At 43.6% G+C, this 18,569-nt stretch overlaps 1 protein-coding gene across 1 annotated transcript in view; it reads right to left on the bottom strand.

The window, feature by feature from the left end:
• Nucleotides 1–7,708: 7,708 nt before the first annotated feature.
• The window catches only part of LOC147097290 (fibrillin-1-like), a 465,058-nt gene continuing 454,197 nt past the window's right edge, over nt 7,709–18,569 (bottom strand). The window contains exons 63-65 of the mRNA XM_085972115.1: nt 13,609–13,840; nt 12,890–13,067; nt 7,709–9,098 (exon numbers count right to left, since the gene is read on the bottom strand). Of these exons, the coding sequence (XP_085828241.1) occupies nt 8,709–9,098; nt 12,890–13,067; nt 13,609–13,840 (800 nt within the window). The 3' untranslated portion in view covers nt 7,709–8,708. The remainder of the gene's footprint in view (nt 9,099–12,889; nt 13,068–13,608; nt 13,841–18,569) is intronic.

Here is an 18,569-nt window from a genome sequence, read left to right as displayed (position 1 = left end):
GGACAGACTCCCCCTAGTGTCGCATCTAGCTTTTTTATGGTAAGCCAGCCCGTCCTCGAAAAAACAAATTATTCCATTTTAACAAATGTTGCTGGTAAAGTAAGATGCATAGACGCAGCTGTTTTATCTGCATGGGCATGTCAGAGGTAGCACTTTTGAATAATAGTACCTGCCACTTATGCTGGATACAAATTTATTCACACTATTTCATATATGGGATGTGAATGCCATTTAGTGTACATGTTTCTCCTCCTTATATTACACATCGCCATTTCTAGTCATCTGCCTTTACTGGACAGCAGGTGCTTTCTTTACAAATATGAATTAATAAAAACAATCAGGTTATTATTCAACATAGGGGTCTGCACTATTTGTAGCTCATTAATTTCAATGGTTGTGATAGTAACAGGACATTAATGCTACAGGCAGATTACATTTACATATCAGTGGTGGCTCACCTTTGTACTTCTGTTCATCTCTTCTGAACTTACCTGCTGTATAGCAACCACCCCCCCAACCCAGGTGCATGGAGACATAACCTTCATGACTAGGACACTGGAATCTGGCCTTGATGATGTTAACTGCCGAGAAGCCATACTCATATATGAGCCTTATAGCCATCAGACAGAGGAGACTCTTAACCCATCATTCTGGGCTGGATTCAAACCCGGGTTCCAAAGATGAAAGGCTGATATTCTGACCCAGTGCACACACCTGCCCTGTTCTTGTATCAATCAATAAGTTTCCTGCATTACTGGCAAGGGATTCAGTATGTGGCAGGCACTTGTAGCCATTTTTGTCCCTGACAGAGCAAGCTACTTAAAAGTAGGTGGTATGAACTTAGTAGGACATGCAGAACTGCACAAGTTCTGTGGGGTAGAAATTCATTTTGGGCGGTAGCACATAACAGGCTGTTTCGCATCGGCCACCTCTTTTACGCCCCGCTTGATATTGAAGTAAATGGAACTGAATATCGAGCGGGGAGCATAACCGGTGGCAATGTTCCCCCTAAGTTGCGTGACTGTGCACCGATCGCGGGGGCCCGCGCAGGCCGCTCTCCAGCGCTGCTGCTGGAAGAGAAACAGCGCAGCAAATTTAAAGGGCCCGTGTAGGGAAAAAACTTCCAGGGAACATTGATGAGCGGCCGATTCAATAGTGCCCATTTTGCGCTACCTCCCAAAATAAATTTCTACTATATATTTGACTTTGAAGATAAAATGTTTGTTCCTGGGTGATTTGCTTGTATTACTTTCTGGATATAACAAAGGTGTAATCTTTAATGCTTTTGCATGTAATTTGTAATCCCTCTTTTATTTCACCTATTGCATCAATAAGGCAGTTTTGTTTTCTTTTTTGTGCATGAGTGAGAGTGGATACAATACCTGTATTCATGAATTCCCATTCATAATATTTAGCACCAAACAAAATTTTTCAAGTGGGATGGTGATGCACTGCGATGGCTTCCAATATGATACAGTGGATTATAGGACGTGGCTTTAAGCCATCAAAGTTACACTCGCTAGGTTTCCAATGTCCGTTATGTTGATATGGGAAAGGGCTGAGAGATGTCAGGCATCTCTACATGGAGAGGGATAGAGATAAAGGCAGTGGGAGATCAATCTGAATCACCTCTTAGCTGCTGGTTTCAGGGCAATATTGGGAGCAGGTCATCACCTAACTCTTGGCTTGGGATGCTGTATGGTTTGAGGAAATTGGGAAAGAGAAGGGGGAAAATGTTTTTGTTCATTCAGTATCTTATACGCAATATTTTATAAAGTAATTAAATTTCTTTTTAGGAATGCATGGTATCGAGCAAATGAAATAAAAATAAAACAAGGAAAAAGATTCAAAGTAAAGAATCACCCACAGTGAAAGTATTTTATATTATTTATCTTATTATTCTACATCACTTATTAATAGGGTGTCAAAAGTACATGGGCACAAATGCACAGACTTTATTGCTTGAGAGGGAGGGTGGGATAGTCACCTCAAATCCTCTATTGCTGCTATTAATCATGCTTTATGACTGATGGTTGCCCTCTTCAATGGGACAGTAGTGGTCCTATTGAGATGGAGAGTGGGACCCTTGTCAACTACTTCATCCAGCACTTCTTTAACTGCTAATAATAAGTACCCTTTGAGGATTAAACTTCGTTAAACCTACCTTACTATGAAAAAAACCTTTCACCTACATAGCACTTATCACGTCCTTAGGACGTCCCAAAATGCTTTAGTCAATAAATCACTGTTATTAGCAGGCAAATGTGCACTGTTCGTCAATCTCAATATGTGCACAGCAAGGTTCCATAGACAGCAATGAGATAAATTACCAGTTAATCGGTTTTGATGATGTTGAGTGAAGGAATAAATGCTAAACCGGAATACTGAAGTTCAGTACTCTTAACAGATAGTATTGCACACTTTAGACCCTTTTAAGTTGAAGCTGTTTTGTAAATCCTAGTGACAATCTACTTTAATCAACATTTTGTCTTATTTTAGTGGATATTCAATGTGAACTGAACATCAGTAATCAAGTAGAATCTACATACAGGTAGACTACCCTTTATCCGGACTTCCGAAAACCGAAACCCTCTAAAAACCGAAGGTTTTTTCGTTCAGCGTAAGTCGTGCGTACGAACGAAAAAATCTTCGGTTTTTAGAGGGTTCCGGTTTCGGAAGTTCGGATAAAGGGTAAGTCGTGCGCACGACCCCCCATCGACCCCCCCGCGGACCCCGCCGGCCCCGACAACCGCCGACCCCCCCGCGGGCCCCGACAACCGCCGACCCCCCCGCGGACCCCGCCGGCCCCGACAACCGCCGACCCCCCCGGCCCCGACAACCGCCGACCCCCCCGCGGACCCCGCCGGCCCCGACAACCGCCGACCCCGCCAGCCCCGACAACCGCCGACCCCCCCGCGGGCCCCGCCAACCGCCGACCCCGCCAACCGCCGATCCCCCCGCCGGCCCCCCCGCCAACCGCCGACCCCCCCGCGGACCCCGCCAACCGCCGACCCCCCCACGGACCCCGCCGGCCCCGCCGACCCCCCCCGCGGACCCCGCCGGCCCCGACCCCCGCCGACCTTACGCTGAGCGTCAGCGTAAGTCGTGCGCACGACCCCCCGCCGACCCACCTTCCGAAATCCGAAATTCTCCTTTATCCGAAACTCGGCTGGTCCCGAGGTTTTCGGATAAAGGATAGTCTACCTGTACATCATTGCAGATTGTACTTAAAGGAATAGTACAGGAAGAAACACTAAACTAACTTAAAGCAATACTCAGAAACAAGTACTAAAATGGCCTTTACCTCAAGTATTCATTTTGAAATCCACACTCCTGTTTTTAATTAATTAAAAAATGTTCAATTATGACGTGGCTATGAACCATAAAGCATGAATGCCCAATACCTTGGAGTGGGAGGGCACAGGTTTAATTCCGTACTCTGTTCATTTCCAATCTGAACTGTGTCAAACGGGGAGATGGTGAGCCAAGGCTGCCTGAGGGCAAAAACAAATCAGGCAAGGATGTTCTGCCTGGGCAGTATTTCATAGCTCCTGACAGTCAGCCAAAAGGAGAATTGGTGGAGGAGTGAGAGAAGGCACACACTCTGTTAAAATACATGATGCAAACTGACCCAGAGTAGGCACACAAATCAACAACCCCTACAGCACAAATAACAGGCATTAGTATGCTACGCAGTAACACTGCATCTGCAACCTATTCTAGGAATGCCCACCTTGAAGAAGTTCTGCTCTTCTCTTCGACGGGATCGCCATTTGGTTCTTCAACCTTGTTCATCTTCATTGCTTTCAGTTTCCCTTCTCGTGTTTGCTCAGGTATCTGCCAAGACTCGGTTTCACAGCCACATCATTTTCCTCAGCAACTGTCTCCGGTTCCGACTTATTCCACGTGGATTCCAACTAAACTTCCACACTTCGTGTTTCGGATCCACCCAGGATTACAAATATCACCAAGATATTCATCGTTCCTCGAACTACTGCTCTCGCCGCATCTTGAGATCCATGCTCAACACCATGCGGCGCCACATGAACACTCTCGACCTCTCTCTTCAGCAGCACCGACGCACTCTATCTCAAAGCTGTCCAGGTCCACAGTTCCATTTCATCCTTCGACTAATCCGAAGCTTAAACAAAAAACTTTTTTTCTTCCTTTCCAATGTCAAGGATCGCAAGCTCCATCAACTCTTGAACACCAACACCCCTCCGGAACCTTCTTCGCCTTCACTTTCCTCTGACCCCCCTTCTCCCAATCTCACCCCCTGCCGTGTTTTCATTATCCCCTCTGACCTTCCCCTCTCTGACCCCGAACAATCAGTCCTCAGCAAAGGCCTGAGCTTCATCCCCTTACGCCCCCATCTCAATGAATTTCAAGCTCGGTATGATGCGGAGCTCTTTTTCCGTCGCCTTCGTCTCCGTGCCCACTTCTTTGGCCAGGAGTCTTCCCTCCGCACGGCTGACCCTTTCTCCCGCTTTCAGAATTCTCGTTCTACCTGGACCCCTCCCTCTAGCCTTTTACCCTCTCTAGATCTTTTCATTGCTAACTGCCGCCGTGACATTGGCCGTCTCCATTTCTCTGTTCCCCTCACTCACTCCAACCTACCCCCCTCTGAACTTGCAGCACTCCATTCTCTCAGATCCAACCCCGACATTGTCATTAAACCCGCTGACAAGGTTGGTGCTGTTGTTGTTTGGCGAACCGACCTCTACCTAGCGGAAGCTGAACACCAACTCTCTGACACCTCCTCCTACCTCCACCTGGACCATGACCCCACTACCGAACATCAAGCCACCGTTTCCAAGACTGTCCCTGATCTCAACTCCTCTGGAGATCTTCCCCCCCATAGCCGCCAACCTCATAGTTCCCCAACCCCGCACAACCTGCTTCTACCTCCTTCCCAAGATCCACAAACAGGACTGCCCCACAGAACTTATCTCTTCTTATCTCGATTCTATTTTTTCTTCCCTTGTCCAGTCTCTTCCCACCTACATCCGCGACTCTTCTGACGCCCTCCGCCACTTTAACAGTTTCCTGGCCCCAACCGCCTCCTTTTCACGATGGACGTACAATCCCTCTACACCTCCATCCCCCACCAGGATGGCCTGAGGGCGCTCCACTTCTTCCTTGAACAGAGGCCCAACCAGTCCCCATCCACCACCACCCTCCTCCGCCTGGCTGAACTTGTTCTCACATTGAACAACTTCTCCTTTGATTCCACTCATTTCCTCCAAATCAAAGGTGTCGCTATGAGTACCCGCATGGGTCCTAGCTATGCCTGCCTTTTTGTGGGATATGTGGAACACTCTTTGCTCCAGTCCTACTTGGGTCCCCTCCCTCACCTCTTTTTCCGGTACATTGATGACTGTATCGGTGCTGTTTCCACTCAGACCTCACCGTCCTCGGGCTCTTGCATTGTTCCACGGAAGCTCAGCGTAAGCTCGAGGAACAGCACCTCATCTTCCGTTTCGGCACTTTACAGCCTTCCGGACTCAATATCGAGTTCAACAATTTCAGATCATAACCTCGGCCCCTATCATATTTATATATTTTTTATCCACACTTTTGTTTTGTGCCTTTCCCCCTTTTTTTTTCTCTCCCGCATGGCAGCTGTCTTTCATTCTGCCAGCGCATTTCACACTTCATCTAGAGCCATCTTTTGTTTCTTAACCTGTCCTATTACCATCTCATCTCGCCTTGAATATCTCTTAATGTCTCTTTACTTCTCACAAACCTCCCCATTTCCCAGCCCCCAACTTGCTTTTTCATCTGTTTCATTTCCTGCTTTTTTTCCTCAGTTCTGAAGAAGGATTTCGACCTGAAACGTTAACTCTGTTTCTCTCTCCATGGATGTTGCCTGGCCTGCTGAGTTTTCCCAGCTTTTTCTGTTGTTATTTCTGCAACCTATTCCCCCATCACAGAAGGGCGTGGAGGGTCATTCAACAGCCTTCTCAAAATTAGACAATGATGTATTTTTGCAGTCTGCTGGTATTCGGACATTGAGTTTGTGCATATTTGATCAACGTGTACATACAACTATTGGTTACTTACCTCAATAAAAAAATGTCACAATGACAGAAATGGTTCTTTTCACTAATTTAGGCATCTGAGCTTTGTATATTAGACATAAATATCTGCCTGCTGTTGGATAAATCTGAGTACTGTAATGTTCAGAATATGCTTGAGTATTAATCCAGAAATGCAGTGGTTTTCCTTCCTGTCACTTCAAAATAAGCACTATAAAACAGATTGTGACAAAGCATTGTTTAAACATAGCCAGCATGCTTAAAGTGTATGAATATAAGATAATATTAACAGCAAATTCTCAGGAAAAATACCAAACAGAAGACTGCTATAGTTAGCAAAGATAAGCCATAGTTGTAATAACTGATTATATAGATTCCCAGTGAGCTTGGTGTCAAATTTTGTTGGATAACGCTACTGTGAAGCACCTTGGGATGTTTTACTATGTTAAAGGTGCTATATAATGCAAGTTGTTGTTGTTTAGCATCAAAATGTATACCCAACAATCTAGGAATGGCTGCTATACGTGACTGAATACCTAATCTGTATGGAATTCTGTGTGGCAGGGTGATGCATAAGTGCTAACACTGCTGGCAAGTCAGTGGCTAAAGAAGACGCATTGTAATCAGGAGGATCATGGATTAATTTCCAACAGTTGAGTCTGTGGCAATTTTAAAGCTTCCATAGGGGAAGATTTCCTCTGGTTGCTTTTTGTTAGCAACATTCTGAGCATAGCAGGGAGATCTAGTATGATCATTTCTAGTAAAACTGTAGTTATTATTTCAGAACACATATTTGTTAGAAATAGCAAACATAGGAAATCTACCCACTGGTTCTAGTTTTGCTTGTAGTGTGTGGTGCTCATTTTATAGTGTGGGAGAGGATTTCTCTTCCCCACATACTGTGAAATGAGCACTGGGCACAACAAGCTGACATAACAGATTCAAAGAAACAAAAAAAAAACACTTGCATTTCTATAGCGCCTTTCATGATGTCCCAAAGTGCTTTACAGCCAATGAAATACTTTTGAAGTGTAGTCATGGTTCTAAGGTAGGAAATGCAGCAGCCAATTTGCACTCAGTAAGCTCCCACAAACAGCAATGTGATAATGACCAGATAATCTGTTTGTGATGTTGATTGAGGGAGAAATATTGCACAGGACACCAGGGATAACTCCCCTGCTCTTCTTTGATATCGTGCCGTGGGATTGTTTACGTCCACCCGAGAGAGCAGACGGTGCCTCAGTTTAACGTCTCATCCAAAAGACGGCACCTCCGACAGTGCAGCGCTCCCTCAGTACTGCACTGGAGTGTCAGCCTAGATTTTTGAGCTCAAGTCTCTGGAGTGGGACTTGAATCACAACTTTCTGACGCAGAGGCAAGAGTGCTGCCCACTGAGCCAGAGCTGACAAAGGAATAATGAACATGAACAGACATATCTATGCCACAGTGTGAGCCATTTCTTTTGAACTTGAGAACATGTTTCCTGCTCCAGTTTCATCCCATGCCATAAATGTGTGCTTATGTGAAGATCTGTCTGCCTGAAAGTCACAAAGGAGAAATTGCATTCCCAAAGATACTGGCGAGGTGGACAGACGTGTCAGACACAGGCACAATTGGAGACAGGAAAATAAATCCTGGTCCATGAGGAATCATCACAGTTAACACAGTGAGGTATTAAAACTGAAAATACTGTTTTATTGTGGAATTACTGACATTGAAGATCTAAACACTTGCCGACAGTGAACTGCGTAAAAATACTGGTACTGTTAATGTGTTGTTTTACATGAGACTGTGTTTGACAGTTTGATTGTCTCGCTTTTCAGAGTGCTATTAATCCTATGACCTGATTGGTTCCTGTTCATTAAGTCCTCAATGTGTATTTTATTACACACAGAGGGATATTGCATCTAATTTTCAAAAGTAGTTGTTCTTAAAGCACCATTACAACACCCTCACTCAGGGTTGGAATGAAAACACACACACACACAAAAAGAGAAAAATCTGGTATACAAAAGTTTCCATGATAAAAAAGTAGCATGGTTGCAGTATACACACACTTAATTTACATGAGTGAAAAATGCATAACTGAGATAAGCTACTGAACTAACTTTGGTTCTTTGTAAAGTAATGGAAAAAACAATCTGGTAATACTTAGACTGAGTAATTGCATTTTTGGCTACCAAGTTTGTAAAATATTACAGTGCAGTCACAATCTAGGTTGACATGTTACTAGCACCAGGTACATATATAAATGTTTGATCTCGTGAAACGTAACTTGAAAAGTAAAATTTAAAAGATCAAAAATATGAAGTGTCCTTCAGTGCAGAGACTGGTGTAATTGCTCTGCCAATAAACAATGGAAATTCTCAGCATCAGTGGTCCAAGAAGTGGATTGGAAGGTCCAAGTGTGTGTTTTTCAAGATTCAACATATCATTATACAACATCTAAAGCTGGTCATACTGAAATAGCAGTGCTGCATTTATACAAAGCCTGAGTAAGTGGTTTAGAGCTATGGTATGCATCCCCGACTTTACTTTACTAACATTAGATGTAAGCAGTGCTCAGTCATATTACAATTAATAAGAAATTGTATCCATGATATGTAGAATCTGTTTGGCAATAAAAGGATCCATCTTTTGGCTGAAGCAGTTTGACCTTCTGTTTGTGTATTAATGAAGCACAATTTGAATTTTCATTTGGAGGGTTTCACCAAGCTCACCAGTGAGGTAGTCTTTATCATACTTATCTTCAAGACGGTCAAGTTCCTTCCTTTTAAAGAGGGGAATACTGCTTATTTCTAATGAGTAGGCTCCGGGTACTGGCTTCTTCTTGGTCAGGTGCAGATAGCTTATACCATCCCTTTGATTTATTTTGAAGAGACCCTTTTCATTGCCAAGGTCAATCAAGTAACGTACATGATTTGTCAAGGTAGAAATTGCTGGGATAAACTGTAGGATGTGATCTTTATTGCTGAGATCAGAAATGTTGAAATTGAAGATAAACTGATTTTCTGTGCTCAAACTGGCAAGGCTCATTGGCAAACTGTCTGCAATTTTCTCCTGAAAACAGAAGAATTGAGATATAAATTTGGTGGAGCATAGTGACAAATTATCCCACTGCAAGCTACTTTAACACTTTCAGCATACTTCCAATGTGGACCATTTGTTTATTAATATTTTCATTAAAAGATTTTATTGTAAAACATTTGTTGGAAACAAATTGATCATTTTAATTGTTTAGAACAATTTCAAAATTTTACGGTAAACCTTAAAGATGTAATCCGTAAGCTGGTAATGCATTGTGAGTGAGTTAAGGTCATTGTCATGAGTAGGATAGAAATCATAGGGATGATTTTTCTCTTAATGCCCTTGGTATAAAGAATTGTCTGTGTGGAGCACATAGGAAAAAACTGAGTAGGGAGGACCTCACACCTGTAACAGCATGTCTGATTTCCATTCATTTAAATGGCCAGAAAACTGGGTGGGCTCTGTTACGGACCTGCGATCCTCCCCACCCACACACAATGCACTTCGGCTTGATGATCCTTTAAGCCTAAGTGCATTAGGAGGAAATTCTACCCTCATATGTCATAAATGTTCAAAATATGTTCTGCATATATCATACATAATAGCCGGGATTTCCTGCTTTTGCGTTCTCCAGATCCTGATTTATGCATGCGTAAGTGGAAAATCTCCCCATAAAAGCTAACCAGGTAAAGAATAACATTAAAATGGTTAAGGGGGCAATAGTTTGGTGACAATGTGCTTTGCAAATATTATTTTTTGTCTATGGAAGTGGTAAAAACACAACAGCCATAAGTTATTTTTGTTACAATAAAAGCCTCCTCGCACCCCTAACACTTTCAACATGCGGGGTGATTTGATAGAAGTGTACAAGATTATGACGGGTTTGGATAGGCTAGATGGGGAAAGGCTGTTCCCACCAGTTGATGGTACAAGGACTAAGGTTTTGGGCAAGAGATACAGGGGGGATGTGAGGAAAAAACTTTTTTACGCAGCAGGTGGTGAGGACCTGGAACTCGCTGCCCATGGAAGTGGTGGAAGCGGAGACTCAATGTTTTCAAGGGGAGACTGGATAGGCACTTGAGGGAAATAAACTTGCAGGGCTACGGGGATAGAGCGGGGGAATGGGACTGACTGGATTGCTCTACAGAGAACCGGCACGAACTCGATGGGCCAAATGGCCTCCTGTGCTGTTATGACTCTATGACCTTCAATTCCTTTCTCCTTCACGTGCTTATCTTAGTTGACACACTGGGGTAAAAATCTGCCGGCACCCAATTTCGGGTGCAAACACGGTGAGGCCAAAATTGGGCCTCTGGCCTTATTGAGTGAGCTACCGGCGCATGTCGTGCCTCCGCAGAGATTTGAAGAAATTAATATCAGGCCGCTTGCCTTGCCGGCCTCAAGTCCTGTCATTGTTTGGGGGGGGTGGGGAGATTGGCAATGGGGGGAAGAGAAAGAAGCGGTGAACAGGATACTGTGGAGTTGGGAAATGCTCACCTTTTGTTGGCTGCTGAAGAATCCAGAGCGTAGCAGGCCCGGGGCTAGGCCCTTCATTTACATATATTAGGGGCCTAATGCCTGGGCTAGGCGGCTGCCAGAAAAATGGTCCGAACAAATTTTGGTTCAGACGTCCTTTGAGCGTGGGACATTGGTCACAAAATTTGCATAATTGCAAATAAAATGTGCCCAACGTCCGATTTCTCGTCCACTAAGTTGTGTGTCTGCAAACAAATGGTGCCTCTTTAATGGTGTTCTATTCATGGTATTCTGGTTCCTATGTGGCTACAGGCAGAGAGTGATATTAGTGTGATGTGGGTTTAAAATAGTGATATTTTGAACTTTCTCTTCAGAAAAATTTCAAAGGAAAAATATTTCCTGTAATTGTGACAGGATGTTACCTCCAGGAAGTATGAAAAATATTTCATAGAAAGGAAAGACTTGCATTTATATAGCGCCTTTCACGGCCACCAGATGTCTCAAAGCGCTTTACAGCCAATGAAGTACTTTTTCTTTGAAGAGTCACTGTTGTAATGTGGGAAACGCAGTAGCCAATTTGCGCACAGCAAGGTCCCACAAACAGCAATGTAATAATGACCAGATAATCTGTTTTTGGTGATGTTGTTTGAGGGATAAATATTGGCCAGGACACCGGGGATAACTCCCCCTGTTCTTCTTCAAAATAGTGCCGTGGGATCTTTTACATCCACCCGAGAGAGCAGACGGGGCCTCGGTTTAATGTCTCACCCGAAAGACGGCACCTCCTACAGTGCAGCACTAGAGTTTCAGCCTAGCTTTATGTGCTCAAGTCCCTGGAGTGGGACTTGAACCCACAACCTTCTGACTCAGAGGCGAGTGTGCTACCAACTGAGCCACAGCTGACGGGTACAACATCACACGATACAATTGGTGATTCTTAATAAAAAAACAAATTGAAGCATTAACATTTATTATTAAAATATTCTGCAAATACAATTATCAATAGTAATAAGAGTTACATCTTAAACACTTTTTCTGTTTACTTCTAATGCTTATCCTTCTTTGTGCAGGCACCACACTCCTCCAACTGGCCCCCTTCAGATGGGAAAGCTGGCAGTTTGTATTCTGGGCTGCTCCATGACTAATGCCATTATACTATGGTCAGTTAACAGGAGGTGGTGCAGACATGTCTTTTTGTTCGATTCCCTTGAGCTGCAAATGCCCAGTGGCATAGGTGCTTACCTAGCAGTCTAGCCAAGAAATATCATAAATAACCTAATGGTAATAGCTGAATTAGAGTGAAAGGTGCTTTCCAAAGTGGCTAAACAGTATGGCTATTATTTTAACATTAATTTACTGAGATATTTTTTTCAGACATGACAAAGTATTGCTATATATAATCTTTGAATCATTTTAATGTTATGCTGTAATTATTCCAAAAAGTGATGTATCTAAGTATTGCTGCTGTGGGTATGATGGCCTGAAGCAGCCCTGATCTACAACTCAAGGCAAGAGGCATGCATAAGATCAATTTAAGGAAAAAAGGCTCTCAGGCAGAATTTGATTGGAACAGATGTTAGATTTTTTGCTACATGCATTGAAAATTAAAAGGAAGTCAGAGCGGGAAATATTTCCTGGCTCTACTTTGATTTTGTAATTTAAAACAATTTGACTATAGGGATACTTCTGCTGAAATTAAGAATGCTTTAGTAATGTAAGTAGAAAAGAGATTGCAGGAACTTCATCTTTTGGCAGGACTACACCCCACTATTTGTAATAGGGTTCAATTAAATGCTTTTAGTAAATGAAATAGAGGCAAATCTTCTTTAACCTTTTTTGAGATGGTGCAGCCCCTTGTAAATATTTTCCCCCTTTCCTGCTCTCCCCATCTCACATAACACTTGCATCTAACATGGGGGGGGGGGGGGTGGGTTGGACAGGGGATGACCTGTTGCCAGACCTCTGCTAAAGCAGCTCTGAACCAGCTGCTAGAAGATATACAAGCATGGCCCAACAAACACTTACTGATTCTACTCTTCCCTTTTTCTCTCTGGGAACACCTCTTCTTCACTTGCCATTCTTCTTAAAGCAACATGGAAAAGATCAAAAACTTGTGGCGGGGGGGATAGGGATAATGGGCCAAACACATATCACAATATTCCAAGCTACCACATGTTGCTGAAGTGAGTCATTGTGGCAAATTCATGATGCCACAGCAAGTTTAAAGTTGTAGTGAACGCTTTCAAATGTCCAGAAATACACCTGCTACAGTATGATCTGTGCTCTCTTCTGACAATACAATGGCAGTTGTTGCTGTACAAACATAAAAATAAGCAGAAATCAATTACCTCTGCATCATTTGAAATCATAGCTTCTTTCTCATTTGTTGCTCTTCGGTTTCTTCCCTTTGGGTAGCCATTAATTTTGCATTCATAACACACCTCAGGTGACAGACTGTTGTCCTCTGTGTCACCTCCTATTGGAAACATCTGGCCTTTGCTGAATCCTACTCCAGAGACGCAGTGCCTAGTGAGAAAATGTTAAATACTAAGTAATTTATAGACTATTGCAAAGTATTAGTGGTATGGGGGTAGATTTTTGTCTCCACCACCTGGGTGGTAATCTGACAGAGTGGATTGGGCGCCCGCTTGTTGTAGAATCTGCTTGATTTTAATTTTATTGAAATCAATTAATTGAAAACCTGGCTGGTTCTATAAAGGGCGGGTTATCTGTTCCTCCAGATTACTATCTAGACGATGAAGACGAAAATGTACTGCATGGAAACTACAATTATAGGTACAGAAACTCACATCCGTCCAAATCTACGCTCATTATGCGATTTTCTTTTACAAAATGCAATTGGACATTACTCCCAAATTGTGAGCACTAATTTGATATTAGAAATCTGTAATTAATTGCCAAGCATTCATGATTGAAAGTGTAGCTCTCATATCTGTATAGAAAATAAAATTATTGCTTAGAGTTACATTAGCAAAATTATTAGAAGGCAGTCAAGGAGTTAGTTTTTTGAAGTTGCAATAATTTTATAATGCTAACTGGCTTTTACCCTTGGCCAACTCTATAGTATCCAGGTGGGCAGCCACATAAGTAACCTCCATCAGTGTTTGAACAGCCATAGTTGCATGGATTGTTGGAGGAAGAACACTCATTTACGTCATGACATGACCCAGAAAACTGCTCAAAGGAGAAGCCCGTTGGACAAAGGCACTTGTAGCTTCCCAGTGTATTGTGGCATGAAGCTCCTCCACAAATTTGAGAATTCATGCATTCATTCTCATCTGTTGGACAAGAAAATATTGAAACAATTATTTAAATAATATGAAGATTCAGATTTAGACATTTTTAAAATTTGTTTTCTCTCATTTCTAATGCCAGCTTGACAAATACATTAGGAAAAAATACAAGTGCAACACTAAGATAAAATTTAATACTAATGAATTGCCCGTAGTGTTGTTGACAGTAAGCTGATGAATATAAGTTTTTTTTAAATAGGCAAGATGATGACCGTTAGGAGAGACACTATAGAAACATGCTCCACAGAGCTACATAATGCCCAGAGCCTACAACTGCATTATGATTGTTGACATAGCAAAATTGGATGGGAAATGTTGACATGGCAATTTAAATATCGACCAAAAAAAAAGTCCAAAAATTGTGACGGTAATAAAATTTGTGAACAGGAAGTGTGCGCCATGAGACTTTTAATAACACATATAGACGTACATTACCAGCCCTGCACACACTTTCAGAATGATCCTTTTGAATGATTCTAGTGTTTTTGTGCAGTTGCTGATTATGGAATTGTTTTCTTTGCTATATTTTAAGTGTAAAAGACAATCTCCTAACCAACTTCTTTAATTTTTTTTCATTAAGGTGTCAAATCCCCACCTACTGCCTTGAAAGGTGAATGTGAAATCTGCTTTTGGGCATCCACTGATGCTGCTCTGAACTACACTAGAGGTGACTATCATTCATCTTTCTGATTGCATCAAGGCATGGTAGCTGAGATTAGCAATACGATGCCATGAGGGATCAATTCTGCGTGTTGGATCCTAATGTATTGCACCACTGCACTGTTAGTCATAGGGGGGGATTTTATCAGCGCTCAAGGGGCGGATTTGGAGGCGGGACTGTTGGCAAAATTGCAAAGATTGACAGTGGGTCCCGAACCCGCTGTCAACCCGCCTCCATACAATCTTCCCAAGTGTCGGGTCCCCGATTTGCGCAGAGACCCGACACCTAGCGGCGGGAAGAGGATTATAGGCACTTAACTGCCTGTTAACAGATAGTTAACAGGCAGTTAAGAGGCTTTTTTCAATTTTGCCAGGTCGACCGCGGGCTTCCTGACATCTGGACACCACGCCAGGGTAACTGTGGCGTGCTGTAGGTCTACTGTAAGGTTTGTGCATTGATGACAGCTGCAGAAGTGGTGTGAAGGATTCAATGGTACACTGGTGAGTTTCAGAGGTAAGAAAATGTTGGGAAAATCATTTTTAATGTATTTATACTTTTCTGTAGGTAACAAGGTTTGAAGTGTTTGTGTAGTCTCACCTCATTGGGAGAGCCTCACCTGCAGCTGCCATCTGTTTTATCCTAAGGAGTCTCTGGAGAGCCTGGGTGCAAGGGCTCACCATTGTACAGTGATTGGCAGTGTTTGCAGCACTTCAATGCTGTCAAACACTGAAAAACCATCTGTCAAAAAAAAGTGTCCCCTTTAAGAAAACCGGCAGATGAAGTGTCATCAACTGACGTCATCTGACACCAGCTTTCTCTTAATTGGCCGGCAAGCCCGCAGGGTGGACTTAACAAGGCCAATTGACGTAAAATTACGTCTGTGCGTCATTGGGGGCGGGATCAGAACCCGCAAGTCAGCTGACCTGCTCCCAACTCGCACCGAAAGGTAAGATTGCGCCCAAAGAGTCATAACGGCACAGAAGGCGGCCATTCGGCCCATCGAGTCCGTGCTGGCTCTCTGTAGAGCAATCAAGTCAGACCCATGCCTGCCGCTCTATCCCCGTAGCCCTGCAAGTTTATTTCCCTCAAGTGCCTATCCAGTCTCTCCTTGAAAACATTGAGTGTCTCCGCTTCCATCACTCCCGTCGGCAGCGAGTTCCAGGTCCTCACCACTTGCTGCATAAAAAAGATTTTCCTCACGTCCCACTTGTATCTCGACCAAAACTTTAAATCTGTGTCCCCTAGTCCTTGTACCATCAACTAGTGGGAACAGCTTTTCCCCGTCTAGCCTATCCAAACCCGTCATAATCTTGTACACCTCTATCAAATCACCCCTCCTTTGCTCTAATGAAAACAAATCCAGCTTCTCCAACCTGTCCTTGCAGCTAAGATTCCCCATCCCCGGAACCATTCTGGTAAATCTCCTCTGCATCTTCTCAAGTGCCTTCACATCCTTCCTAAAGTGTGATGACCAGAACTGAACACAATACTCCAGTTGTGGCCTAACCAGTGCTTTATAAAGGTTCAGCATAACCTCTCTACTTTTTTACTCAATACCTCTATTTATGAAACCCAAGATCCCATATGCTTTGGTAACCACTCTCTCAATATGTCCTCCCACCTTCAGGGACCTATGCACATTAACTCCCAGGTCCCTCTGTCCCTGCACACTCTTTAAAACTGTGCCATTAAGTGTATATCGCCTTTCCCTGTTCCTTCTGCCAAAATGCATCCTCACACTTCTCTGCATTAAATTCCATCTGCCACTTGTCTGCCCATTCTGCTAGCCTTTCTATGTCCTGTTGCAGTCAATTGGTATCATCCTCACTGTTTGCCACACCCCCAAGTTTGGTGTCATCGACAAATTTAGAAATTCTACTCTGTATTCCAATATCCAGGTCAGTTTTATATATCAAAAAAAGCAGTGGCCCCAGCACTGACCCTTGGGGAACACCACTGTCTACCATCCTCCAGTCTGAAAAATAGTCATTTACCACAACTCGCTGTTTTCTGTCCTTAAGCCAATTCCTTATCCAAGCTGCCACTGACCCACCTATTCCATGAGTCTCAATTTTGTTAACCAGCCTTCTATGTGGTACTTTGTCAAACGCCTTCCTAAAATCCATGTAGACAACATCCATTGCATTCCCTTCATCAATCCTCCCTGTTACTTCATCAAAAAATTCAATTAGATTAGTCAAACACGATCTGCCTTTTACAAATCCGCGTTGGCTCGCTTTAATTGGCTTAAACCTTTCCAAGTTCCTTGATTATTGTTTCTAAAATTTTACCCACCACTGATGTTAAAGTGACTGACCTGTAGTTACTAGGATTGTCCTTACACCCTTTCTTGAACAATGGTGTCACATTTGCCACTCTCCAATCCTCAGGCTCCTCCCCCGCATCTAGGCAAGATTGGAAAATTATGGCAAGCCCTTCTGCTATCTCCTCCCCCAATTCCCATAGCCACCTGGGATGCAAGCCATCTGGATCAGGCGATTTAGCCACTCTAAGCATACCCAGTCTTTCTAGTACATCATGTCTATCAATTTTCACCTCTTCCATTGCTTCTACCTTTTCCATATTTTGTCAGTATCCACCTCCTTAGTAAACACCGATACAAAGTACTCATTGAGTATTCTAGCCTTGCCCTGCGCTTCTAAGCATATATCACCTTCTTTGTCCCTAATAGGCCCCACCCTGCCTCTTACTACCCGCTTACTGTTTACATGCCGATAGAAGATTTTTGGGTTCCCTTTTATGTTAACCGCCATTCTACTCATTCTCTCTTTTCCAATCTTACTTTCATCTTCACTTCCCCTCTCAACTTATTGTATTTGGTCTGGTTCTCCCTTGAAGAACTCACCTGACATTCATCATACACCCTCTTTTTTTGTTTCATCATCTTCTCAATCTCCCTCGTCATCCAAGGAGCCCTTGCTTTGGTTGCCTTCTTGTTGGAATGTACCTAGCATGTACTTGGAACATCTCCTCCTTAAAGATCACCCATTGTTCTGTTACAGTTTTTCCTGTCAGTTATTTGGTTCCATTTTAACCTGGCTAGATCCTTTCGCATCCCACTGAAGTTAACCCTATTCCAGTTTAGAAGTTCCACTCTAGATTGTTTCTTGCTCCTCTCCATTGCTAATCTAAATCTTATGATACGATGATCACTCGTACCCAAGTGTTCTCCCACAGACACTTGGTCGACCTGGCCCACCTCATTCCCCAGCACCAGATCCAGCAATGCCTCCTTCCTAGTTGGGCCAAGAACATACTGGTCAAGGAAATTCTTCTGAACACATTTCATAAATTCCTCCCCCTCCAAGCTAGTTTAAACCTTCCCCAACAGCACTAGCAAACCTCCCCGTGAGATAATTGGTCCCGGCTCTGTTGAGGTGTAACCCATCCGGCTTGTACAGGTCTCACCTTCCCCAGAAATGGTCCCAATGCCTCAGGAATCTAAAGCCCTCTCTCCTGCATCATCTCTCCAGCCATGCATTCATCTGTTCTATTCTCCTATTCTTGTACTCACTAGCACGTGGCACCGGGAGTAATCTGGAGATTACTATCTTTGAGGTCCTGCTTTTTAATCTCTTTCCTAGCTCCCTATAGTCTGCCTGCAGGACCTCATCCCTCTTTCTGTCGTTGGTACCGATATGGACAAGGACCTCATCCCTCTTTCTGTCGTTGGTACCGATATGGACAACGACCTCTGGCTGTTCACCCTCCTCCCTGCAGCAGCTCAGTGACATCCTTGACCCTGGCACCAGGGAGGCAACATACCATCCTGGAGTCACGTTTGCATCCACAGAAATGCCTATTTGTTCCCCTAACCAATTAATCCCCTATCACTATTGCTCTTCCACTCTTCTTCCTCCCCCCGCTGTGCTGCTGAGCCACCCGTGGTGCCGTGGCCTTGGCTCTGGCTGCTCTCCCCAGAGGAGCCATGACCCCCACCAGTTTCCAGAACTGTGAACCGCTTAGCGAGCGAGATGCACTCTGGGGATTCCTGCCCTACCTGACTGGTCCTCCTTCTCTGTCTGGTGGTCA

Source organism: Somniosus microcephalus, chromosome 32, assembly GCF_052327205.1.
Source record: "Somniosus microcephalus isolate GS21.2 chromosome 32, FLI_Smic_1.0, whole genome shotgun sequence".
NCBI classification, from domain to species: Eukaryota; Metazoa; Chordata; class Chondrichthyes; order Squaliformes; family Somniosidae; genus Somniosus; species Somniosus microcephalus.
Note: the sequence above shows the minus strand (reverse complement) of the source record. Positions and strands in the feature narration are given on the sequence as shown.